Source organism: Balaenoptera ricei, chromosome 15, assembly GCF_028023285.1.
Source record: "Balaenoptera ricei isolate mBalRic1 chromosome 15, mBalRic1.hap2, whole genome shotgun sequence".
Classification (NCBI taxonomy): Eukaryota; Metazoa; Chordata; class Mammalia; order Artiodactyla; family Balaenopteridae; genus Balaenoptera; species Balaenoptera ricei.
This window is the reverse complement of record NC_082653.1, coordinates 31,083,167-31,110,903: the sequence shown is the minus strand read 5'-3', so window position 1 is coordinate 31,110,903 and position 27,737 is coordinate 31,083,167. Positions and strand designations below refer to the sequence as shown.

The window sequence follows — 27,737 nt, the reverse complement described above, 5'->3', positions numbered from 1 at the left end:
ATGTGGTAATGGCATAAGAATGGACATATAGGGCTTCCCTGGTGGCGCAGTGGTTGAGAATCTGCCTGCCAATGCAAGGGACACGGGTTCGAGCCCGGGTCTGGGAAGATCCCACATGCCGCGGAGCAACTAGGCCTGTGAGCCACAATTACTGAGCCTGCGCGTCTGGAGCCTGTGCTCTGCAACAAGAGAGGCTGCGACAGTGAGAGGCCCACGCACCGCGATGAAGAATGGCCCCCGCTTGCCACAACTGGAGAAAGCCCTCGCACAGAAACGAAGACCCAACACAGCTAAAAATAAATAAATAAATAAATAAATAAATTTATTTAAAAAAAGAATGGACATATAAATCAATAAAATAGAGAGTCCAGAAATAAACCCAAACATCTATGGTGAATTGATTTTTTTTTTTTTTTTTGGCTTTTGTGGCTCTCCATATAGGTTTTTTTTTAATTTTATTGAAGTATAGTTGATTTACAGTGTTGTGTTAATTTTTGCTGTACAGCAAAGTGACTCAGTTATACATGTATATATTCTTTTCCATTATGGTTTATCACAGGATATTGAATATAGTTCCCTGTGCTATACAGTAGGACCTTGTTGTTTATCCATACTGTATATAATAGTTGGCATCTGCTAATCCCAAACTCCCAATACTTCCCTCCCCCACCCCACCCCCTTGGCAACATCTCTTCTCTCTATGAGTCTTTTTCTGTTTCGTAGATAAGTTCATTTGTGTTGTATTTTGGATTCCACATGTAAGTGATATATGGTATTTGTCTTTCTCTTTCTGACTTACGTCACTTAGTATGATAATCTCTAGGTCCATTCATGTTGCTGCAAATGGCATTATTTCATTCTTTTTTATAGCTGAGTAATATTCCATTGTATATATGTACCACATCTTTATCCGTTCACCTGTCGATGGACATTGAGGTTGTTTCCATGTCTTGGCTATTGTAAATAGTTCTGCTATGAACATAGGGATGCATGTATCTTTTCGAATTATCGTTTAGTCTGGGTGTATGCCCAGAAGTGGGATTGCTGGATCATATGGTAGCTCTATTTTTAGTTTTTTGAGGAACCTCCATACTGTTCTCCATAGTGGCTGCACCAATTTACATTGCCACCAACAGTGTAGGAGGGTTCCCTTTTCTCCACACCCTCTCCAGCATTTATTGTTTGCAGACTTTATGAAGACGGCCATTCTGACCATTGTAAGGTGGTACCTCATCATAGTTTTGATTTGCATTTCTCTAATAATTAGCGATGATGAGCATCTTTTCATGTGCCTATTGGCCATCTGTATGTCCTCTTTGGAGAAATGTCTGTTTAGGTCTTCTGCCCGTTTTTCAGTTGGGTTGTTTGGTTTTTTGTTACTGAGTTGTATGAGCTGTTTGTAAATTTTGGAAATTAAGCCCTTTTTGGTCACATCATTTGCAAATATTTTCTCCCAGTCTGTAGGTTGTCTTTTCAGTTTGTTCATGGTTTCCTTTACTGTGTAAAAGCTTATAAGCTTGATTAGGTCCCATTTGTTTATTTTTGCTTTTATTTCTATTGCCTTGGGAGACTCACCTAAGAAAACATTGATATGATTTATGTCAGAGAATGTTTTGCCTATGTCCTCTTCTAGGAGTTTTATGGTATCTTGTCTTATATTTAAGTCTTCAAGCCATTTTGAGTTTATTTTTGTGTATGGTGTGAGGGTGTGTTCTAAACCTCATTGATTTACATGCGGCTGTCCAACTTTCCCAACACCACTTGGTGAAGATACTGTCTTTTCCCCGTTGTATAGTCTTGCCTCCTTTGAGGAACGTTAATTGTCCATAGGTGTATGGGTTTATTTCTGGGCTCTCTATTCTGTTCCACTGATTTGTATGTCTGTTGTCATGAGAGTACCATGCTGTTTTGATTACTGTAGATTTGTAGTATTATCTGAAGTCTGGGAGGGTTATGCCTCCAGTTTTATTCTTTTTACTCAGGATTGCTTTGCAATTCTGGCTCTTTTATGGTTCCATATAAATTTTAGGATTACCTGTTCTATTTCTGTAAAAAAAAAAATGTCATGGGTAGTTTGATAGGGATCACATTAAATCTGTAGCTTACTTTGGGTAGTATAGTATGGCCAATTGATTTTTCACAAGGGTGCCAGGTCCATTCAGTGGCAAAAGAATAGTCTCTTCAACAAATGGTGGATCAACTGAATAATACATGCAAAAGAATAAAATTGAACCCCTGCCTCATTTCCTATGTAAAAATTAACTCAAAAAATAGATCAGTGGGACTTCCCTGGTGGCAGTGGTTAAGAATCCGCCTGCCAATGCAGGGGACACGGGTTCGAGCCCTGGTCCAGGAAGACCCCACATGCCACAGAGCAACTAAGCCCACATGCCACAACTACTGACCCTGCACTCTAGAGCCCATGCACCACTGCTGAGCCCGGGTGCCACAGCTACTGAAGCCTGTGTGCCTAGAGCCTGTGCCCACAACAAGAGAAGCCACCACAACGAGAGACCCGTGCACTGCAACGAAGAGTAGCCCCTGCTCACCACAACTAGAGAAAAGCCCACACACAGCAATGAAAACCCAACGCAGCCAAAAATAAATTTTTTAAAAATTAAAAAAAAAAAAAGGTCAGCGACCTAAACATGAGCTAAAACTATAAAACTCTTGGGAGAAAACAAGTAAATCTTCATGACCTCAAATTGACAAGGGAGTCTTAGATTTGACACCAAAAGCACAAACAACAAAAGAAAAAAATAGATAAATTGGACTTATAAAAATTAAAAACATTTGTGCATCAAAGAGCATTATCAAGAAAGTGAAAAAAACAGCCTACAGAATGGGAGAGAAATATTTACAAATCATATATCTGATAAGGGTTTAATATCCAGGATATATATTTTTAAAAACTCTTACAACTCAACAGCAAAAAGACAACTGAATTTGGGACTTCCCTCATGGTCCAGTGGTTAAGATTCCACCTTCCAATGCAGGGGACGTGGGTTCGACCCCTGGTCAGGGAACTAAGATCCCACATGCCATAGGGCAACTAAGCCCACGCGCTGCTACTACTGAGCACATGGGCTACAACTAGAGAGCCCACGTGCCACAACTACAGAGCCCACATGTTCTGGACCCCACACACCACAACTACAGAGCCCACACACTCTGGAACCCAAGCTCCACAACAACTGAGCCCACACGCCACAACTAGAGAGAAGCCTGCATGCCGCAGCAGAGGATCCTGCATGCTGCAACTAAGACCCAACGCAGCCAAAAATAAAATAAATAAATAAATAAATATTGGGACTTCCCTGGTGGTGCAGTGGTTAAGAATCTGCCTGCTGATGCAGGGCACATGGGTTTGAGCCCTGGTCCAGGAAGATCCCACATGCCGCGGAGCAACTAAGCCTGTGCGCCACAACTACTGAGCCTGCACTGTAGAGCCTGCGAGTCACAACTACTGAGCCCTCATGCCACAACTACTGAAGCCTGCATGCCTAGAGCCTATGCTCTGCAACAAGAGAAGCCACCGCAATGAGAAGCCCGCGCACCACAACGAAGAGTAGCCCTCACTCGCTGCAACTAGAGAAAGCCCATGCACAGCAACGAAGACCCAATGCAGCCATAAATAATTAAATAAATAAATAAATATTAAAAGAAAAGAAAAGACAACTGAATTTAAAAATAGGTAAAGGGCTTAAGTAGCCATTTCTCCAAGGAAGATATACAGACGGCCAACGAGCACATGAAAAGATGTTCAACAGCATTGGTCATTAAGGAAATGCACATTAAAACCACAATAAATGTCACAACTACTAGGATGCTGTAGTCAAAAATATGGAAAATTATGTGTTGACAAGGATGTGGAGAAATAGAAACCCTCATACATTGCTGGTGGGAATGTAAAATGGTGCAGGAACTGTGGGAAAGAGTTCATTAGTTCCTTGAAAGTTAAACATAGAATTACCATATGACCCAGAAATTTCACTCCTAGGTATATACCCAAGACAAATGAAGAGATATGTCCACAAGGAAATTTGTACAGAATGTTTATGTCATTATTCATAATAGCCAGAAAGTATAAACAACCCAAATGCTCATTAATAGATAAATGGATAATCAAATTGTGGCATATACATATAGTGAAATATTATTCAGCCATTAAAAAGGAGTGAAGTACTGATACATGCTACAAATAGGCAGAGCCTCGAAAACATTATGCTAAATGAAAAACCAGACACAAAAGGGTCACATATTGTATGATTTATTTTATGTAATGTATCCATAATAGGCAAATCCATAGAGACAGAAAGCAGATTAGAGATTACCAGGGAAGGGGGGAATGGGGACCAACTACTTAATGAGTACCAGATTCTTTTTGATGAAAAAGTTTTGACACGAGTGAACTAGTGTTTGCACACCATTGTGACTGCACTAAGTGCCACTGAATTATACACTTTAAGATGGTTAATTGTATGTTATGTGAATACAAGTAAAAGAATAATAACATTTTTAACTGAGTCAAGAAGAAATATAAAATATTAATAATTATATATGTAATAATAAAAGCATTTCCACAAAGAAACTGCAAGTCAGGTAACTTCACCAGTGAATTTCTCCAAACATTTAAGGAAAAAATACCACTCTTACATGACTTTTCCAGAGAATAGAAGAGATACTTCGATGAGGCCAGATAATTTTGATTCCAAAGCCTGACAACGACATTACAAGAATGGAAATTATAGACTAATCTTTCTCATGAACAAAATATTAGTAAATAAAATTCAAGGATGTACAAAAGGGTGGTACATCACAACCAAGTGGAGTTTTATTCCAGAAATGAAGATTGTTTTAACATTTGAAAATCAATCAATACAGTATACCACATTAACAGTAAAAAGGAAAAAATGTGATGGGAAAAAAAGCACTTGACAAAAATTAATACCTATTCATGATTTTTTTAAGTCTAAAACTAGGATACAAGTGAACTTTATTTGAATCAAGGGTTATCTACAAAAAATCTAGAGAAAACATCGTATTTAGTAGTAACATATTAATAAGGACATTCACTGCCATCACTTTCATTTAATATTGGTACTGGACGTCCTAGCCAGTGCAGGAAAAAAAAAAAAAAGAAGTGAAATAAAGAATAAAGAGTGAAATATGTGAAGATTTAATAGGCAGAGTTTAAACTGTTATTATTTGCAGACAAAATAATTGTGTATTTTAAAAATCCAAAAGATTCTGCAGATAAGCTGTTTAGAATTAATAAGTGAACTTAGCAAGTCACTAGATACAGGATCAATATTCAAAAATTGAATTTTTTTCTATGTAGTAGTAACAAAGAATTAGAACATAAAAAAATTTTAAATACCATTTATAGTAGATCAAAAATTACCAAATACCTAGGAATAAATTTAATGAAGGATATATAAGTGTTCTACATAGAAATGTGTACAGAGAAAGAAGATCTAATAAATAGAGTATGCTATATTCATAGGTTGGAAACTCAATCTTGCAAAGATGTCAGTTCTTCCCCCAATTGATCTATAAATTAAACACAGTCTCAGTCAAAGTGCCAACAGATTTTTTTGTGGAAATTGATAAGCTCATGAAATTTATATGGAAATGCAAAGGACCACGAATAGCCAAAGTAGTTAAGAACAAAGCTTAAGAACCTATACTACCAGACCCCAAGACTTTTTACAAAACTCCAGTACTTAAAACAGAGTACTATTCACCTAGCACCCAGATCTTGGTTTCTAAATATTATTCTCCAATAGAAGGAACCAAGGCTCTTTGAAAGAAGTGGTTAATTCCACAAGTGGAGCATGGAAAATACAAGATGAGCTTGTAACATCTTTTGGTGCCAGTGAGCTAGGAAATGCATGAGAAAGGATGAGGGCACGTTGAAAGGACATAAGAACCAACCTGAAGGAGGGCCTAAAAGCCTAAATCAATTTGAGCAACAAAATAAATAATGATCATATTAAATTATAACCCATAGACTAACACAAATATCCATGAGTCCATGCTGATATAAATAAATGAAGGAGAAGGGGCATCTCTTCCTTACTGAAGAATCCCAGTTAGTGTACAAGGAATTAGGGAACTACAAAACCACCACCAGGCAAACACTGCAGAATTGTTGCAAGCAAGATGGATGCTAAAATCAGTGGGCAAAAGCTTGAGAAAAAAATAGGATATTTTCATAGTTTCAATGTCTCTCCCCCAAGATACTGACCAGTTGCAAAGGAGAAAATAGTAACTTTACAGTGGAGAGACCCAGTAGACATTGCCATAACCAAGTGATCATGGTTGATATGTCAAAATACTGAAAAACAAGGAAGAACTAAGAAACTGTCACAGATTTGAAGAAACTAAGGAGACACAACTAGATGCAAGCTGGGGTCCTGGATTGGATCACAAGATAGGAAAAGAACATTAGTGAAAAAACTGGTGAAATGCAAATAAAGTCTGTTTGGTGAATACTATACGAGTATTAATATCAAAACATTAGTGTTAATTTCCTGCTTTTGATCATTGTTCTATGGTTATGTAAGATGTGAATGCTGGAAAACTGGGGAGAGAAGTATATATGAACTCTGATATTTTTTGCAACTTTCCTATTAAGATTATTTCAAAATAAAAGGTTTTTTGTGTTTTTTTTAAACTGGCATGGTATTGACACAAAATGCATTAGTTTCCCGGGGTTGCTGTAACAAAGTACCACAAGCTGGATGGCTTAAAACAACAGAAATTTATTAATCTCTCACAGTTCTGGAAGCTAGAAGTTCGAAATTAAGGTGTTGGCAGGGCCATGCTGCCTCTGAAGGCTATCTAGGGGAGGATCCTTCCTTGCCTCTTCTTAGAGGTTGTCAGCAATCCTTGATATTTTTTGGCTTGTAGCTGCATCACTTCAGTCTCTGCCTCTGTCTTCACCTGGCCTTCTTCCCTGTGTCTCTGTATATCCTCTCCTCTTCTTCTAAGGACAACAGTCATATTGGATTTATGGTCTACCCTAATCCTAATGTGACCTCATTTTAACTAATAAATAGTCTGCAAAGATGCTATTTCCAAACAAGGTTACATTCTGACGTAGCAGTTTGACATTAATTTTGAGGGGACACGATTCAACCCAGTATACAAGGATGGGCAGATAAACCAGTGGGATAAAACAGAAACTCTAGAAACAGAACCACATATTGGTCTCACTTACAGCAGATGTGCCATTGCAACACAGTGGGGAAAGAAGTGTCTCTTCAATAAAGGAGTCAAACGAAAATCTGCATGTGGATAAAAAGAACATTGACCTCTACCTCACATCATACATAAAGACTAATTTCAGATGGATCATAGACCTAAATGTGATAGGTAAAATAACAAATTATTTTCATGATACACACAAGAGATTATCTTCATTATCTGGGGGTCGGCAAAGATTTCTTTAACTGGACACAAAAAGAACTGACATTATTGGGAAGAGTTGATAAACTGGACTTAATTTAAATTAAAAGCTTTTGTTCATCAAAAGATAACATTAAGAGAATGAAAAGGCAAGCCATAGAGTATTGCAGTACCCAACAGAGGACTTGCATCTAAAATATTTAAAGAGCTCCTACAAATCAATAAGAAAAATATAGTCAACTCATTTTCTTAAATGGACAAAAGACTTGAACAGGCATTTCGTAAAAGAAAATATCCAAACAGGCAATAAGCATATGAAAGGGTCCTAAACATCATTTGCGAAATGCAAAATTAAAACCAAAATGAGATACCACTGAACACCCCCCAGATTGGCTAAAAATTTTTAAACTGACCCTACCAAGCTGTGGCAAAGATGTGGAACAACTAGAACTTTCATGCACTACCCATAGGAGTAAAATTTGTACAAGCACTTTGGACCAGCAATTCTACTCCTAGATACACACTCAACAGAAATGAGTCTATATGTCCACTAAAAGACATGTAGAAGAATTTGTATAGCAGCTTGATTCATAATTGCCCCAAACTAGAAGTAACCTAAATATTTGTCAACAGTGGAATGGATAAATAGTTTTATATTCATTTGTAAAATGGAACACTATATGTCAGTCAAAAATATAATCACTGCAACAACATGGATGAATTTCACAAGTAATTGTTGACTGAAAGAAGCCAACACAGGAGAGTATATACCAAATGATCCATTTATGTGAAGTTCAAAAACAAGCATAATCTACAATGATAAAAATTAGGATAGTTTTAGGGATGAATATTGATTGGGAAGAGTCATTTCAGGGATGCTGGAAATGTAAATGTTCTATGTATTGATCTGGGTGATAGTTACAGTGGTGTGTATAATTTTTTTTAATACTTATCTGTATTCTTGAGGCTTTTGCACATTATTAGATGTATATTATATTGATACTTCAATTTTTTAATTAAGAAAAGTGTGATATATTAAATATTATTGAAATAAGTGGACTATTGTCAATATAAAAAAATGAGCCTTCATTAAAATATTTGAGATTTTGTTTTAATGAGATTTCACTTGAACTTATATATTTGGATAACATTCTATGGTTCACTGGTCACTTTCTCATAACATGGTAACAGATGTGTCATTTGAGTGTATTCTAGAATAAAGATTCTGGATTTTAAACCATAAATGATATAAATTAATACCAAAAAAATGCAGTTTTAAAATTTTTGTCAAATTCTTATACGGAAATCTCAGTATTGCATTTCTCATTTCTGTCTTTCAGGCTGAGACATCAAGCACACAAAGAATTTTATGCCTACAAACAGGTGAGATTTACTTAAGATTGGCTTTGATCATGTTTTTCACCAAAAAAATGCGACCTCAGGTTTCCACTCATATTTTAAACTGGGACTAGATTTACTTGTGTTCATTTTAGCATTTTGCTTGCCAATTTGCCCTACAAAATACTTCACTTTAAGTGCTCTTTTTTTTTTTTTTTTTTTTTGTCTGTGTTGGGTCTTCGTTGCTGTACGCGGGCTTTCTCTAGTTGCGGCGAGTGGGGGCTACTCCTCGTTGCAGTGCCTGAGCTTATTGTGGTGGCTTCTCTTAAGTATTACTTGAAGTTATAGAAAGTTCAAATGATAAAATAATATAACTTAACAGGGAACTTTGGCCAACATTTTGGTAAAGGGAAATGCTGTAGCTTAAAATCCTTAAAGTTACTATTATCCTAATGGAGTTCAGAGATTCCATTAAATGAAATTTTTACCTTCTTCATTAGAAGACATACTAGTTCCTCAGAGGTAACCAGCTGTATTATACTGATCTCATCTCCTCCCCTTTGTACTTTAAATGTTAGTTCACGTCACACCACTGGAAGTCCAGATACTTCAGTCATTGCTATTAACTCCTAGCCCTTTGTACTATCCCTTTGCTGATATGTTCTTTAAGGTAATAAATTTCGCTTTTCTTGAAGGCCAGTAAAATTTGTTTTTTCTTCCATGTGTCATCCATTAATGTTTTACCACTGACACCAAACAGTGGGCCTAGGTGTTCCTTAATTTTCTTTTGACCCCAAGCGTGAAATTATTTTTGTCCTCCATAGCAATTTGGGAGGGGGGGAGAGGTGGGGGGGACAAGCTTCAGTTTATTTGGGTCTTTAATCTTGCTAACACTGATGTTACAGACCATGTCGTCATTTTAGGATTACATACCTTTTTGTCCATGTCTCTTTGAAATCTGAGCTCATTGGCGAGTTCCTTAGATGTCCACACTGATGTCCATAGGTAACCACACATGGGTCTCGTGTGGGATTCATATACAGATATGAATGTCTTAGTTTTCTTTTTTTTTTTTTAACATCTTTATTGGAGTATAATTGCTTTACAATGGTGTGTTAGTTTCTGCTTTATAACAAAGTGAATCAGTTATACATACACATATGTTCCCATATCTCTTCCCTCTTGCATCTCCCTCCCTCCCACCCTCCCTATCCCACCCCTCTAGGTGATCACAAAGCACCGAGCTGATCTCCCTGTGCTATGCGGCTGCTTCCCACTAGCTATCTATTTTACGTTTGGTAGTGTATATATGTCCATGCCACTCTCTCACTTTGTCACAGCTTACCCTTCCCCCTCCCCATATCCTCAAGTCCATTCTCTAGTAGGTCTGTGTCTTTATTCCCGTCTTACCACTAGGTTCTTCATGACCTTTTTTTTTTTCCCTTAGATTCCATATATATGTGTTAGCATACTGTATTTGTTTTTCTTTCTGACTTACTTCACTCTGTATGACACACTCTAACTCCATCCACCTCACTACAAATAACTCAATTTCGTTTCTTTTTATAGCTGAGTAATATTCCATTGTATATATGTGCCACACCTTCTTTATCCATTCATCTGTCGATGGACACTTAGGTTGCTTCCATGTCCTGGCTATTGTAAATAGAGCTGCAATGAACATTGTGGTACATGACTCTTTTTGAATTATGGTTTTCTCAGGGTATATGCCCAGTACTGGGATTCTTTGGTCGTATGGTAGTTCTATTTTTAGTTTTTTGAGGATCCTCCATACTGTTCTCCATAGTGGCTGTATCAATTTACATTCCCACCAACAGTGCGAGAGTGTTCCCTTTTCTCCACACCCTCTCCAGCATTTATTGTTTCTAGATTTTTTGATGATGGCCATTCTGACCGGTGTGAGATGATATCTCATTGTAGTTTTGATTTGCATTTCGCTAATGATTAGTGATGTTGAGGATTCTTTCATGTGTTTGTTGACAATCTGTATATCTTCTTTGGAGAAATGTCTATTTAGGTCTTCTGCCCATTTTTGGATTGGGTTGTTTGTTTATTTGATATTGAGCTGCATGAGCTGCTTGTAAATCTTGGAGATTAATCCTTTGTCAGTTGCTTCATTTGCAAATATTTTCTCCCATTCTGAGGGTTGTCTTTTCGTCTTGTTTATGGTTTCCTTTGCTGTGCAAAAGCTTTTAAGTTTCATTAGGTCCCATTTATTTATTTTTGTTTTTATTTCCATTTCTCTAGGAGCTGGGTCAAAAAGGATCTTGCTGTGATTTATGTCATAGAGTGTTCTGCCTATGTTTTCCTCTAAGAGTTTGATAGTGTCTGGCCTTACATTTAGGTCTTTAATCCATTTTGAGTTTATTTTTGTGTATGGTGTTAGGGAGTGTTCTAATTTCATTCTTTTACATATAGCTGTCCAGTTTTCCCAGCACCACTTATTGAAGAGGCTGTCTTTTCTCCACTGAATATGCTTGCCTCCTTTATCAAAGATAAGGTGACCATATGTGCATGGGTTTATCTCTGGGCTTTCTATCCTGTTCCATTGATCTATATTTCTGTTTTTGTGCCAGTACCATACTGTCTTGATTACTGTAGCTTTGTAGTATAGTCTGAAGTCAGGGAGCCTGATTCCTCCAGCTCCATTTTTCGTTCTCAAGATTGCTTTGGCTATTTGGGGTCTTTTGTGTTTCCATACAAATTGTGAAATTTTTTGTTCTAGTTCTGTGAAGAATGCCAGTGGTAGTCTGATAGGGATTGCATTGAATCTCTAGTTGCTTTGGGTAGTAGAGTCATTTTCACAAGGTTGATTCTTCCAATCCAAGAACACGGTATATCTCTCCATCTACTTGTATCATCTTTAATTTCTTTCATCAGTGTCTTATAATTTTCTGCATACAGGTCTTTTGTCTCCTTAGGTAGGTTTATTCCTAGATATTTTATTCTTTTTGCTGCAATGGTAAATGGGAGTGTTTTCTTAATTTCACTTTCAGAGTTTTCATCATTAGTGTATAGGAATGCAAGAGATTTCTGTGCATTAATTTTGTATCCTGCTACTTTACCAAATTCATTGATTAGCTCTAGTAGTTTTCTGGTAGCATCTTTAGGATTCTCTATGTCTAGTATCATGTCATCTGCAAACAGTGACAGTTTTACTTCTTCTTTTCCGATTTGGATTCCTTTTATTTCTTTTTCTTCTCTGATTGCTGTGGCTAAAACTTCCCAAACTATGTTGAATAATAGTGGTGAGAGTGGACATCCTTGTATTGTTCCTGATCTTAGTGGAAATGGTTTCAGTTTTTCACCGTTGAGGACGATGCTGGCTGTGGGTTTGTCATATATGGCCTTCATTATGTTGAGGAAAGTTCCTTCTATGCCTACTTTCTGCAGGGCTTTTATCATAAATGGGTGTTGAATTTTGTCGAAAGCTTTCTCTGCATCTATTGAGATGATCATATGGTTTTTCTCCTTCAATTTGTTAATATGGTGTATCACGTTGATTGATTTGCGTATATTGAAGAATTCTTGCATTCCTGGAATAAACCCCACTTGATCATGGTGTATGATCCTTTTAATGTGCTGTTGGATTCTGTTTGCTAGTATTTTGTTGAGGATTTTTGCATCTATGTTCATCAGTGATATTGGCTTGTAGTTTTCTTTCTTTGTGACATCTTTGTCTGGTTTTGGTATCAGGGTGATGGTGGCCTCATAGAATGAGGTGGAGAGTGTTCCTCCCTCTGCAATATTTTGGAAGAGTTTGAGAAGGATAGGTGTTAGCTCTTCTCTAAATGTTTGATAGAATTCGCCTGTGAAGCCATTTGGTCCTGGGCTTTTGTTTGTTGGAAGATTTTTAATCACAGTTTCAATTTCAGTGCTTGTGATTGGTCTGTTCATATTTTCTATTTCTTCCTGGTTCAGTCTCGGCAGGTTGTGCATTTCTAAGAATTTGTCCATTTCTTCCAGGTTGTCCATTTTATTGGCATAGAGTTGCTTGTAGTAGTCAATTAGGATGCTTTGTATTTCTGCGGTGTCTGTTGTAACTTCTCCTTTTTCATTTCTAGTTTTATTGATTTGTCCTCTCCCTCTTTTTCTTGATGAGTCTGGCTAATGGTTTATCAATTTTGTTTATCTTCTCAAAGAACCAGCTTTTAGTTTTATTGATCTTTGCTATCGTTTCCTTCATTTCTTTTTCATTTATTTCTGATCTGATCTTTATGATTTCTTTCCTTCTGCTAACTTTGGTGTTTTTTTGTTCTTCTTTCTCTAATTGCTTTAGGTGCAAGGTTACGTTCTTTATTTGAGATGTTTCCTGTTTCATAACGTAGGATTGTATTGCTATAAACTTCCCTTTTAGAACTGCTTTTGCTGCATCCCATAGGTTTTGGGTCGTCGTGTCTCCATTGTCATTTGTTTCTAGGTTTTTTGATTTCCCCTTTGATTTCTTCAGTGATCACTTCGTTATTAAGTAGTGTATTGTTTAGCCTCCATGTGTTTGTATTTTTTACAGATCTTTTCCTGTAATTGATATCTAGTCTCATAGCATTGTGGTCAGAAAAGATACTTGATACGATTTCAATTTTCTTAAATTTACCAAGGCTTGATTTGTGACCCAAGATATGATCTATCCTGGAGAATGTTCCATTAGCACTTGAGAAAAATGTGTATTCTGTGGTCTTGGGGTGGAATGTCCTATAAATATCAATTAAGTCCATCTTGTTTAATGTATCATTTAAAGCTTGTGTTTCCTTATTTATTTTCATTTTGGATGATCTGTCCATTGGTGAAAGTGGGGTGTTAAAGTCCCCTACTATGATTGTGTGACTGTCAATTTCCCCTTTTATGGCTGTTAGTATTTGCCTTATGTATTGAGGTGCTCCTATGTTGGGTGCATAAATATTTACAATTGTTATAGCTTCTTCTTGGATCAATCCCTTGATCATTATGTAGTGTCCTTCTTTGTCTCTTGTAATAGTCCTTATTTTAAAGTCTATTTTGTCTGATATGAGAACTGCTACTCCAGCTTTCTTTTGATATCCATTTGCATGGAATATCTTTTTCCATCCCCTCACTTTCAGTCTGTATGTGTCCCTAGGTCTGAAGTGGGTCTCTTGTAGACAGCATATATACGGGTCTTGTTTTTGTATCCATTCAGGCAGTCTGTGTCTTTTGGTGGGAGCATTTAATCCATTTACATTTTAGGTAATTATCAATATGTATGTTCCTATTCCCATTTTCTTAAATGTTTTGGGTTTGTTATTGTAGGTGTTTTTCTTCTCTTGTGTTTATTGCCTAGAGAAGTTCCTGTAGCATTTGTTGTACAGCTGGTTTGGTGGTGCTGAACTCTCTCAGCTTTTGCTTGTCTGTAAAGGTTTTAATTTCTCCATCAAATCTGAATGAGATCCTTGCTGTGTAGAGTAATCTTGGTTGGAGGTTTTTCTCCTTCATCACTTTAAATATGTCCTGCCACTCGCTTCTGGCTTGCAGAGTTTCTGCTGAAAGATCAGCTGTTAACCTTATGGGGATTCCCTTTTGTGTTATTTGTTGTTTTTCCCTTGCTGCTTTCAATATGTTTTCTTTATATTTAATTTTTGATAGTTTGATTAGTATGTGTCTTGGCGTGTTTCTCCTTGGATTTATCCTGTATGGGACTCTCTGTGCTTCCTGGACTTGATTAACTATTTCCTTTCCCATATTAGGGAAGTTTTCAACTATAATCTCCTCAAATATTTTCTCAGTCCCTTTCTTTTTCTCTTCTTCTTCTGGGACCCCTATAATTCGAATGTTGGTGTGTTTAATGTTTCCCAGGGGTCTCTGAGACTGTCCTCAGTTCTTTTCATTCTTTTTTCTTTATTCTGTTCTGCAGTAGTTATTTCCACTATTTTATCTTCCAGGTCACTTATCCGTTCTTCTGCCTCAGTTATTCTGCTATTGATCCCTTCTAGAGTATTTTTAATTTCATTTATTGTGTTGTTCATCATTGCTTGTTTACTCTTTAGTTCTTCTAGGTCCTTGTTAAATGTTTCTTGCATTTTGTCTATTCTATTTCCAAGATTTTGGATCATCTTTACTATCATTATTCTGAATTCTTTTTCAGGTAGACTGCCTATTTCCTCTTCATTTGTTAGGTCTGGTGGGTTTTGACCCTGCTCCTTCATCTGCTGTGTGTTTTTCTGTCTTCTCATTTTGCTTATCTTACTGTGTTTGGGGTCTTCTTTTCGCAGGCTGCAGGTTCGTAGTTCCCGTTGTTTTTGGTGTCTGTCCCCAGTGGCTAAGGTTGTTTCAGTGGATTGTGTAGGCTTCCTGGTGGAGGAGACTAGTGCCTATGTTCTGGTGGATGAGGCTGGATCTTGTCTTTCTGGTGGGCAGGTCCACGTCTGGTGGTGTGTTTTGGGGTGTCTGTGGCCTAATTATGATTTTAGGCAGCCTCTCTGCTAATGGATGGGGCTGTGTTCCTGTCTTGCTAGTTGTTTGGCATAGGGTGTCCAGCACTGTAGCTTGCTGGTCATTGAGTGAAGCTGGGTCTTGGTGTTGAGATGGAGATCTCTGGGAGATTTTCGCCGTTTGGTATTACGTGGAGCTGGGAGGTGTCTTGTGGACCAGTGTCCTGAAGTTGGCTCTCCCACCTCAGAGGCACAGCCCTGATGCCTGGCTGGAGCACCAAGAGTCTTTCATCCACACGGCTCAGAATAAAAGGGAGATAAAATAGAAAGAAAGAGGATAAAATAAAATAAAATAAAGTAAGATAAAATAAAATAAAGTTATTAAAATAAAAAATAATTATTAAGAAAAAAAAATTTTTTTAAGTAAAAAAAAAAAAAAACGGATGGACAGAGCCCTAGGACAAATGGTGAAAGCAAAGCTATACAGACAAAATCTCACACAGAAGCATACACATACACCCTCACAAAAAGAGGAAAAGGGGAAAAAATAATATATCTTGCTCCCAAAGTCCACCTCCTCTATTTGGGATGATTCGTTGTCTATTCAGGTATTCCACAGATGCAGCGTACATCAAGTTGATTGCGGAGCTTTAATCCGCTGCTTCTGAGGCTGCTGGGAGAAATTTCCCTTTCTCTTCTTTGTTCGCACAGCTCCCGGGGTTCAGCTTTGGATTTGGACCCACCTCTGCGTGTAGGTCGCCTGAGGGCGTCTGTTCTTCGCTCAGACTGGACGGGGTTAAAGGAGCAGCTGATTCGGGGGCTCTGGCTAACTCAGGCCGGGAGGAGGGAGGCGTACGGATGCGGGGCGAGCCTGCAGCGGCAGAGGCCGGCGTGACGTTGCAGCAGCCTGAGGCGCGCCCGTGCGTTCTCCTGGGGAAGTTGTCCCTGGATCACTGCACCCTGGCAGTGGCGGGCTGCACAGGCTCCCGGAAGGGGCGATGTGGATAGTGACCTGTGCTCATACCCAGGCTTTTTGGTGGCGGCAGCAACAGCCTTAGCATCTCATGCCCGTCTCTGGGGTCCGCGCTGATAGCCGCGGCTCGTGCCCGTCTCTGGAGCTCCTTTAAGCAGCGCTCTTAATCCCCTCTCCTCTTGCACCAGGAAACAAAGAGGGAAGAAAAAGTCTCTTGCCTCTTAGGCAGCTCCAGACCTTTTCCCGCACTCCCTCCTGGCTAGCTGTGGTGCACTAACCCCTTCAGGCTGTGTTCACACAGCCAACCCCAGTCCTCTCCCTGCGATCCAGACGACCGAAGCCGGAGCCTCAGCTCCCAGCCCCCGCCCGTCCCGGTGGGTGAGCAGACAAGCCTCTCGGGCTGGTGAGTGCTGGTCGGCACCGATCCTCCGTGCGGGAATCTCTCCGCTTTGTCCTCCACGCCCCTGTTGCTGTGCTCTCCTCCGTGGCTCCGAAGCTTCCCCCCTCCGCCACCCGCAGTCTCTGCCCGCGAAGGGGCTTCCTAGTGTGTGGAAACCTTTCCTCCTTCACAGCTCCCTCCCACTGGCGCAGGTCCCATCCCTATTCTTTTGTCTCTGTTTTTTGTTTTTTCTTTTGCCCTACCCAGGTACGTGGGGAGTTTCTTGCCTTTTGGGAGGTCTGAGGTCTTCTGCCAGTGTTCAGTGGGTGTTCTATAGGAGCAGTTCCACGTGTAGATGTATTTCTGATGTATCTGTGGGGAGGAAGGTGATCTCCGCGTCTTACTCTTCTGCCATCTTCTCTCCAGCCTTAGTTTTCTAAAGGAATGAATCTTTTTGTCTCAAATTGTTTTTTGAGGAACCTCCACACTGTTTTCCATAGTGGCTGCACCAACTTACATTCCCACCAACAGCGTAGGAGGGTTCCCTTTTCTCCACACCCTCGCCAGCATTTGTTATCTGTAGACTTTTTAATGATGACCATTCTGACTGGTGGGAGGTGATACCTCATTGTAGTTTTGATTTTCATTTCTCTGATAATTAGTGATGTTGAGCATCTTTTCATATGCCTGTTGGCCATCTGTATGTCTTCTTTGGAGAACTGTCTATTTAGGTCTGCTGCCCATATTTCAATTGGGTTGTTTGTTTTTTGTTATTGAGTGTATGAGTTGTTTGTATATTTGGAAATTAAGCCCTTGTCAATGGCATCATTTGCAAATATTTTCTCCCAGCCCTTAAGTTGTCTTTTCATTTTGTTTATGGTTTCCTTTGCTGTGCAGAAGATTTTAAGCTTGATTAGGTCCTATTTGTTTAGAGATGTTCTTTTTAAATAGTCATCTGCCCTCTTGTCATTTTGCATTCTTTTTAACTGATATCCAGTCACCACAAAGTCAGGTTAGGGACAGCACCTGGATGAGTTTTTAACCCATTTACATAATTCTGGATAGAGCTAAAGTTTTCTGAGAATAGTGATGTATAATAATAAGCAAAGCTTCCAAAATTAAGATTGACCTTACTTTTCAGTCTTTTATAAATTACCAGTTTGTCCCATGAGTCAATACTGTGTTTTACCAAATCATGAGGCAAGCAGTCTCATTTACTTTCCCCCCATATTAGCACATACTTCAGATAGGCATGTGTTAATTTCTTCTCCCGAAATTTAATCTATTCTCAAAGAGATTTTAAAATTGCTTTTCAGGAGAATACTGCACCATTGCTCAAGTTAAAAGAATGTTGCTAAAATGTTCTATCTCAAACTGTAAGAGATTCTCTCTAATACTGAATATGAGGTGAAATGAGCTATATACAGAAAAGAAAAATATTTGTAAGAATTATGAGAAATCTTTTAAATTACAGATTTAAATGGGCATAAAAGCATACTTTTTTTGTCTTACAGGTTATATTAAAAGAAAAAGTAAAAGAACTGAATTTACATGAGGTAAGTTACCTATAAGTATTTTAATCTGTTCTTGAGTATATTCTAACAGAAGTGGTATGCTGTGGTATGCTTAAACATCTTTATTTTCAGAAGCTGAAAAAAATTGGGCTTATTTTGATCAGCTTAATAGAATATTTGATGGTCAGGTCACATAAAAATCAATTTTGTGAAGACTTATAAAAGTGTAAAATAACTCATTTTTAATAGGGATGGTGCCAGTGTAAGATTTCATAGCAGCAGGGATGCTGCTTGCTGTCCATGCTATACTAGTAGGAGATAGATATAAACAAGTTTTTCTACTCAAGATGAATTTGCACTAATTTCACTCTTGAAAATGTTCCCAGAAGTCCTTTCTTACCAATGGCACAAACAAGGCAGTGATTACTTCATGAAGGTGGGGGTTTGGGGAGGTGAGACAGAGGGATGGAATAGGGAAGAACATATAGGGAGAGATATGAACTCTTGGACTTGTCTAGTGATGAGGTTGCGTGGTTGGGGTGTTCACTATATTGTTATGCTTTCTAAGCTAAATACAGAAGTGTGTGGGTATCCTGCTATGCACCTTAAGACACATAGTCTGTAGTAATTCTTGTTTATTTTATTCCTTGTCTTGCCACTGATTTCAGATGTTCAGAGTTTTTATTTTTAATTTTAGGGCCCTTTCTCTTCCACCCTTTCTGAGTTTTTTAATTGGTGTTTAAAGCAAGGACTTGAAAAGCTACACATTGTAATATCTATGTTTTATATAGCATAACTGTGGTGAAGCTACATTACCAGTCTATTCAAAGAGAGTTAATTTGTGAAATTATTTGAATAATAATAAAAAAATAATGATTTATATTATTGTTGAACACTTTGAAATCATCTACTGCTCCTTTGCTCTTTTTTAAAAATATTTATTTATTTATTTATTTGGTTGCACTGGGTCTTAGTTGCGGCAGGCAGGCTCCTTAGTTGCGGCATGCATGTGAGCTCTAGTTCCCTGACCAGGGATCAAACCCAAGCCCCCTGCATTGGGAGCTCAGAGTCTTAACCACTGTGCCACCAGGGAAGTCCCTCCTTTGCTCTTTCTGCATATTTTTTATCAAAGAGTTGATATGGTACAGCATTTCAGAACTAACCTTGGATTAAACTCAAGCATCAAATACTGTTTGATTTAAAATTTTTTCCCAAAACAGTAATAGAAAGTGATCCTCTTCTGTTTGGAGTCTTTTTGATGACCATAAATGAAAAGATCAAATTCTGACATACATTAACAATACTGAATAACCATGTTTGTCAGGAATAGAAGTCTTCCTTATTCGTCTGACCCATTCGTTTAGAATCTTTACCCTGAATAAGTGAATTGTGTTGCATCATTACATATCAGAGTTAGTATCCCAACCGCACCCACTAATTCCAGTTCTGCTGTACCTAAGAAAACCTAACCTTGCTCTACAACTTGTTTCCACAGGCCAGTCATGTACTTTTCACAGTTTGGTCCTTTTTGGATGCACTTCTTTGTGTTGAAACTATTTTGTCAAACTTCCTTGTGTGTGTGCATTCCTGTAGCCTAATTATACAGTGATATATAGCTTGTTCCTGTGTAAGCACATGGAATTTCAATATGAATAATGTTATTAGTGAATAATTATAATAGTGGAAAATCGGAGACAAGCTAAATGTCCACCAGTAGTGTAACAAATAAATAAAACATGATACACTGGAAGATTATCCATCAAGAGAGGGAGGGAGGGAGAAAAAGAAGGAAACCTGATACAGTGATTCATACAGTGAGGTACTTTACGGCAGGCAAAATTAAGGAACACGCTCCATCTATAAACACGTCAACCTAGATAGATCTCTAACGGGATCTTGAAAAAGCAAGTTGCAAAATGATATAAATGTTTATATCATGTATGTAAACTAAGATAAACACATTTTTCATGGATTTATATGCATACTGCATAGTGTTTGAAAAGGATGCATAATGATCACACAGAGGAGGAGAGAAGAGGGAAAAGATTAGGGGAAGTTGGTCAAAAGGGATGTTAATTTTATATATAATGTTCTTAATTTTAAAGAAGGAAAGTAAGTTAATATATTATTTTAAAAATACAGTTGAGGAATTCCCTGGAGGTCCAGTGGTTAGGACTCCATGCTGTCACTGCCGAGGGCCCGGGTTCAATCCCTGATCAGGGAACTAAGATCCCACAAGCCATGTGGCAAAAAAAATCTAAAAAGTACAGTTGACCCTTGAACAACATGGGTTTGAACTGCACGGGTCCACTTATACGCAGATTTTTTTCAATAGTGAATACTACAGTATTACACGGTCTGTGTTCGTTTGAGTCTGTGGATGATCCCACATGCCGCGTGGTGCGGCCAAATGTTAAAAAAAAACAAAACAAAAATAAATAAATAAATTACATCTAATGGAGTCTTGGTATCAAGAGAAACAGAAAGGTGCCATGGAAGCTGTGACACACTGGGGCATGCAAGGTCCTGTGTTAAAGAAGTTGTCAGCACTCAGCTCTAGCTAATTGTTACCATAGAGGAATATAGGCTATTGCCAACTACTGCCAGATCTGGTTTTTTTTTTTAAGAGAAGCCTGAGAGCCTTGACATTAGTCTGTGATCTGCTTGTCATTTGCATTTAGTCTTTGATTTGTTCACCAGTGTCCCCAGCTCTGGTTATGGTGAATGGTTGCTTTCTCCACTAAATTTCTTTTGCACCTTTATCAAAAATCAAATGGCCATTTTTTGTGAGTCTATTTCTGGATTCTCTATTCTGTTCCATTGATTTCTGTGCCTGTGTCCCTTCACCAATACCACAGTCTTGATTACTGTATTTTTATAGCAAGTCTTAAAATCAGGCAATATGATTCCTCCAACTTTATTCTTCTTTTCCAAAACTGTTTTAGCTAGTCTGGTTCCTTTGCTCTTCCATGTAAATTTTAACAGCAGCTTGTCTATCTGTACACACATAAACAACAACAACAAAAATCCTGCTGGGATCTTGATTAGTATTGCATTAAATATATAAATCAGGGGAAAATTGATATCTTTACCATGTTGAGTTTTCTAATCCGTAAACACATTATGTCTTTATATTTGAAGTGAGTGTTTTTATAGACAGCATATAGTTAGGTCATGTTTTTTAATCCACCCTGCCAACCTGTCTTTTAATTGATGTGTTTAGACCATTTATGTTCAATGCAATTATTGATGTGTTTGAAATTAGGTCTACTCTTTTACTATTTATCTTCCGCTTTTCCCCTCTTTCTTATTCCTCTGTTTCCTCCTACCTTCTTTTGTGTTATTTGAACATTTTTAGTATTTTATCTATTGTGATTTTATCTTTTTGTATAATTTTCTAGTGGTTACTTAGGGATTACAAAATAAATACCTCGAATCAATTTTTTAGCACTTCATTTGTAATGTAGAAACCTTATCACCATATAGATCCCTTTACTTTTACTCCTTTATACAGTAAGTGTCATATTACACCTTTATACATTAAAAATGGCATCAGACAATGTTACACTTTTTACTTTTAACCATCAGATATATTTTAAAGAATTCAGGAGGGGACGAATAGTTTGTTATATTTATCCGGATATTTACCGTTTCTTTGCTCTTAATTCCCAATGTTCCAAGTTTCCTTCTTATGTCATTTTCCATCTATATGATGAACCTCCTTTAGCAATTCTTTTAGAGCAGATCTGCTGGCTATGAATTCTATTAGTTTGCCTTCATCTGAGAATGTCTTTATTTCACCTTTATTCCTGGGTTATTTCTTTTCCTTCAGCACTTTTAAAATGTTGTGCCACTTCCTTCTGACCTCCATGGTTTCTGATGAGAAATTCATAGTCATTTGAATCATCGATCTCCTATCCATAATGTGTCATTTTTCTCTGGCTGCTTTCAAGATTTTTTTCTGTGTCTTTAGTTTTCAGCAATTTGATTATGATATGTCTCAGCATGTATTTCTTTGGATTTTTCCTGTTTGGGGTTTACTCAGCTTCACGAATATGTAGGTTTGTCTTTCGCCAAGCTTGGGAAGTTTTCAGCCATTATTTCTTCAAATATTTTTTCTGTACTGTATTCTTTCTATCCTGCCACTCTCCCAGAGAAGGCCTCATCCACCTGCTGTGGCCATGTGGGCCAATCAGAACCCTGAGCCCACGTCTACAGTACAGTACAGTGATACAGCCATCCATATAGCTTCTAAATTTGAACATGTTTGGGTCCATCCCCTCTTCTGTCAGGGTGATATTGCCTATACATACAGAAAGGAAAGGAGAACCTGCTCCCTCCTGCATCTCAGCAGCAGGTGGGATCCTAGCTACACAAGGACAGGAAAAGTCATCTTTAGGTCAGTTTTCCTGGATCAGGCAGAGAGTGGGTGAGGAGTCATGTGGCAGACATGCTATGGCCCTGCTCTACCCTACTTTCCACAAGAAGAGACTGTAGGAAGGTAACCCCATTGGAGTTGCCCCCCTGTGTAAAATGAAGTTAGGAACATCTTTTCCTTCTCCTCACCTCTCCACAAGCTCATTCCCTTCCCTTTGGTCCAGTGAGGAGGGGGTCTGGTGGTACAAGTTTTGCCACATCCCTTTCTTATGTAGGAGGAGACGTAAACCCTCTCAGTCTTTCTAGGATTACTGATCATTCTTCTTATAAATCACATTACTCAAATTAATTTTTAAATTATAATATAAATACTTAGAGCCCAACTGAGTTTCGTCCCTCAGTTTAAATTGTAAAAATTGTTTTACAAAAATAGTTTTAAAAAAAACCCCAAAGCATGTATAGGGAGCTGACAGTATACAGGACCCTAGAGATTGAGTGGGCAAAGTATAGTCCCTCCCTGCCCTCAAGGAGCACTGGTCCCACAGGAAAGAAAGTCATAAGCCAGTGAGGCAAGGACAGTAAAGGGCTGAGCACACGAACACATGAGGGCCATGGAACGGACGGCCCACTGCACTTCAGTTTGGAATAAGAAAGTCAGATCTTTCCTGAGCAGCACAGCCATGATTAGAGTGCTTTCATAGCTTTTAAAGATTCCAACCTTAAATGACACGTCTGAACTGGGAATGCTGCCTTTGCAAAAGATATGATTATCCTCGTAACTATTCAAGGAAAGGTATATTAGTGTTCACTACCACCAGCAAAGAATGATTGTATATTTAAAAGAAAATCATTTTGGCTAAATTCCCTGAGCTGTGGGTCATTTTCATTGTGTGACATTGTCTTCCCCACATGACTCTCCACTCCCTAGCTTGCATTTTTAGGTAAATTTATAGACTGTGTCAACCCCTTGAAAATTGTCAAATCCTTCCTTCTTGGTCATTTTAGGGATCATGCACTCTGTGAATACTAGAAAATTAGGCTTCTTTCCAGTATATATGCTATGGTCACTAAAAGCCATTTTTCCCTTGAAATTTGTTTTATTTATGGGTATTATCTCAGTGTAAAGAAAATGGAATCATGTATACAAGGTGGCAAAATTACCAAGATGTCTGTTTCTTCATATAATTTATCTTAGGAGCAAGGGAACTGACACTTAAAAAAATTTAGGTGAGGTAAGTATTATTCCTTATTTTGCTTTTGTAAAAATTGAGGTTTAAGAAAGTTGAGGAAAATGGGCATGTCCTCTAGCTTCTGAGTGTGGAGAAAGAAGGTGACCCTATCTTTCTGAGTCTGGAGCCTTCACATTATGATGCCCCTACTGCACCCACAAACTTGAAGCTTCTGCTGTTCCTCAAGCTGCAAAAAATTACTTTGAAATGCCGTGAACCGGCTTCCTTTTGTTCTCTGCAGATGCCATCAATAATATGTAAAACAAATAAACTCAAGTATCTATAGACTGACCAATCAGTAAATGTATGTCCTAGCCCTGTTTCTGACAGGGCTGATAGGATCTATTCTTTGATTTCAAAAAATGAAGAGTGACGGGAATGTTTCCTATCCTCATTCTGTGAGGCCAGTATTGCCCTAATATCAAGACCGGTCAATGACATCATAAAAAAAGAAAACTCCAAACCAATATTCCTTATGAATATAGTTGTAAAAATCCTCAACAAAATACTAACAAACCAAATTCAGCAGCATATAAAAAGGATTATATATCATAACTAAATGGAATTTATCCCAGGAATACAAGGTTGGTTCAACAAGGGAAAATGAGTCAATGTAATACCCCCTATTGACAGAATAAAGGGGTAGGGAGAACACATGACCACCTCAATAGATGCAGAAAAAGCATTTGACAAAATTCAACATTCTTTTATGATAATACTCAATATAAACTAGGAGCAGAAGGGAACTTCTGCAACTTGATAAAGATTTCTATGAAAAACCCACAACTAACATCATACTTAATGAAAGGCTGAAAGCTTTTCCTCCTAAGGGGAAACAAGACAAGGATGCCTACTCTTATCACTTTTATTCAACATTGTACTGGAGGGGTCTAGGCAGAGCAGTTAGGCAAGAAAAAGTAATCAAAGGTATCCAGATTGGAAAGAAAGAAGTAAAGCTATATTTGTAGACATGATTTTGTAAACACAGAAACCCCTAAAGAATCCACCAAAAATCACGAGATAAATGAGGTCAATAAATTTCCAGGATAAAGATCAATATACAAAAATCAGCTGTTGGAAAGAAAGAAGTAAAGCTATATTTGTAGATATGATTTTGTAAACACAGAAACCCCTAAAGAATCCACCAAAAATCACGAGATAAATGAGTTCAATAAATTTCCAGGATAAAGATCAATATACAAAAATCAGCTGTAGGGACTTCCCTGGTGGTCCAGTGGTAAAGAATTTGCCTTCCAATGCAGGGGACGCGGGTTCAATCCCTGGTCAGGGAACTAAGATCCCACGTGCCGCGGGGTAACTAAGCCCCAGGCCACAACTACTGAGCTCACACACCTCAACTAGAAAGCCTGCATGCGGCAAACTACAGAGCCCACGCGCCCTGGAGCCTGCGTGCCACAGCTAGAGAAGAGAAAACCCGCAGGCCACAGCTAGAGAGAAGCCCGCGCGCTGCAACGAAAGATCCCACATGCCTCAACGAAGGTCCCGTGTGCCGCAACTGAGACCCGATGCAGCCAGAAATAAAATAAATAAATAAAGTAAATAAATAAATAAATAAAATCAGCTGTATTTCTAGGCAGTGGCAATGAACAATCTGAAAATGAAATTAAGAAAGCAATTCCAATTACAATAGCATCAAAAAGAACAAGATTCCTAGGCATAAATTTAACAAAAGAAGCTCAGACTTGTACACTGAAAAATTATAAAACATCATTGAAAGATATTATAGAAGACCTAAATGAATGGAAAGACAGCCTTTGTTCACGGTTTGGAAGACTTACTATTGTTAATATAGCAGTATTTCCCCCAAATATTTACAAAATCAACACAACTCCTGTCAAAATCACAGCTGCCCTTTCTTTTTTTTGTAGAAATTAACAAGCAGAATTTAAAATTCACATGGAAATGCAGGAGACCCTGAATGGCCAAACACAGTCTTAAAAAAGGAGAGGATCGGAGGATTCACACCTCCCAATATCAGAACTTACTGCAAAGCTACAGTATTTAAGACAGTGTGATACTGGGGGATGGACAGACATACAGATCAATGGAATAGAAATGAGAGTTCAGAAATAAACCCATACATTTATGGTCAATTGATTTTCAACAAGGGTGCCAAGACATCCAATAGGAAAAGAGTAGTCTATTCAACAAATGGTGCTGGGATAACTAGATAACCACACAAAAAAGAATGAAATTGGGGCCCTGCTTCACATCATACACAAAGGAACTCAAAAATGAATCAAAGACCTAAATGTAACAACTAAAATAACAAAACTCTTAGAAGTAAACATAAATATATATCTTCGTGGCTTTGGATTAGACAATGATTTCCTATATACAACACCTAAAAGCACAAGCAGCCAAAGAAAAAACTAGATAAATCGAACTTCATCAGAACTTAAAACTTTTGTGCTTCAAAGGACATTATCAAGAAAGTAAAGAGACAGGGATTTCCCTGGTGGTCCAGTGGTTAAGAATCTGCCTTCCAATGCAGGGGACGTGGGTTCGATCCCTGGTGGGGAAACTAAGATCCCACATGTCACGGGGCAACTAAGCCCACACGCCACAACTAGAGAGCCTACACGCTGCAACTACTGAACCTGTGCGCTCTGGAGCCCGCATGCCGCAACTAGAGAGAGAAGCCCGCGCACCACAATGAAAGATCCCGCGTGCCACAACTAAGACCCGATGCAGCCAAATAAATAAAATATTTTTTTAAAAAAGACATTGAAAAAAAAAAAAAGAAAGTAAAGAGACAAACCACAGGGAGAAAATATTTGCAAATCTTATATCTGATAAGAGTTTGGTATCCAGAATACACAGAGAACTCTTACAACTCATTAATAAAAAGCCTACAAAATAAAAAGATCTGCAAATACTTTGTCCCAGTCTTTTTATCCTAACAGGATCTTTTGCAGAGCAGAAGTTTTTAAATTTGATGAAATCCAGTTTACCAATTTTTTTTGGTTGCTTGGTGCCTATGGATGTCCCATTGCTCCAACACCATTTGTTGCAAAGGCTGTCCTTCTGCCATTGAACTGCTTTTGCACCTTTGTCAAAATCAGTTGGCTATCTGATAAGGGATTTGTGTCTAGTATATATAGAGAAGTCTCACAACTCAATAATAAAAAGAAAAATTACCCAACTAAAAAACGGGCAAAGAATTTGAAAAGACGTTTCTCCAAAGAAGGTATACAAATGGCCAGTAAGCACATTGTTAGTCATTAGGGAAATGCAAATCAAACCCCCAATGAGATGTCACTTCATACCATCTAGGATGGATATAATCAAAGAGACAGACAATAATAATAACCTGAAGATATGGAGAAATTGGAGCCCTCATACACTGCTGGTGAGAATGTGAAATGGTTTGGCCACTTTGGAAAACGGTTTAGCAGTTCCTCAGAAAGTTAAACATAGAGCTACCATATGACCCAGAAATTCTACTCCTAGATATATACCCAAGAGAAATGAAAACTCTTAACAGATACTTGTGCACCAATGTTTAGAGCAAGATTATTCACAATAGCCAAAAGGTATAAACAACCCAAGTGGCCATCAACAGATGAATGGATAAATAAATGTGGTATATTCATATAACGGAATACTATTTTGCCACAAAAATGAATGAAGTATTGATTCATGCTACAGCATGAATGAACTTTGAAGGTATCTTTCTAAGTGAAAGGAGACAGACACAAAAGACCACATGTTGTATGATACCATTACATGATTCCATTCCATTTTGAAATGACCAGAATAAACAAATCCATCAAGACAGGAAGTTGATTAGTGGTTGCCAGGGGAGAAGGTGGAATGGGGGGTGACTGCTTATGGACATAGGCTTTTGGAGGCAGGTGATAAAAATGTTCTGGAATTAGATAGTACGATGGTTGCACAACTCTGTGAATATATGAAAAACTGCTGAATTGTATACTTTACAGGGGTGAATATTATGATGTGTGAATTATATATCTCCATTTTTAAAAAGGAATGAGAGAAACAATCTTGTTGAAACACTGGAAAGTAAAGCTCACTTGCAAAATATGATCTGTAAATTTGTAAAATTAGTTTGAGCCTTGAGGGAAC

General features: G+C 38.1%; 1 protein-coding gene across 1 annotated transcript in view; it reads left to right on the top strand.

The window, feature by feature from the left end:
* Positions 1-27,737, top strand: part of RNF24 (ring finger protein 24) — a 140,278-nt gene that overhangs the window by 103,385 nt on the left and 9,156 nt on the right. The window contains exons 3-4 of the mRNA XM_059897273.1: positions 8,754-8,796; positions 18,022-18,063. Coding sequence (XP_059753256.1) covers positions 8,754-8,796; positions 18,022-18,063 — 85 coding nt within the window. The remainder of the gene's footprint in view (positions 1-8,753; positions 8,797-18,021; positions 18,064-27,737) is intronic.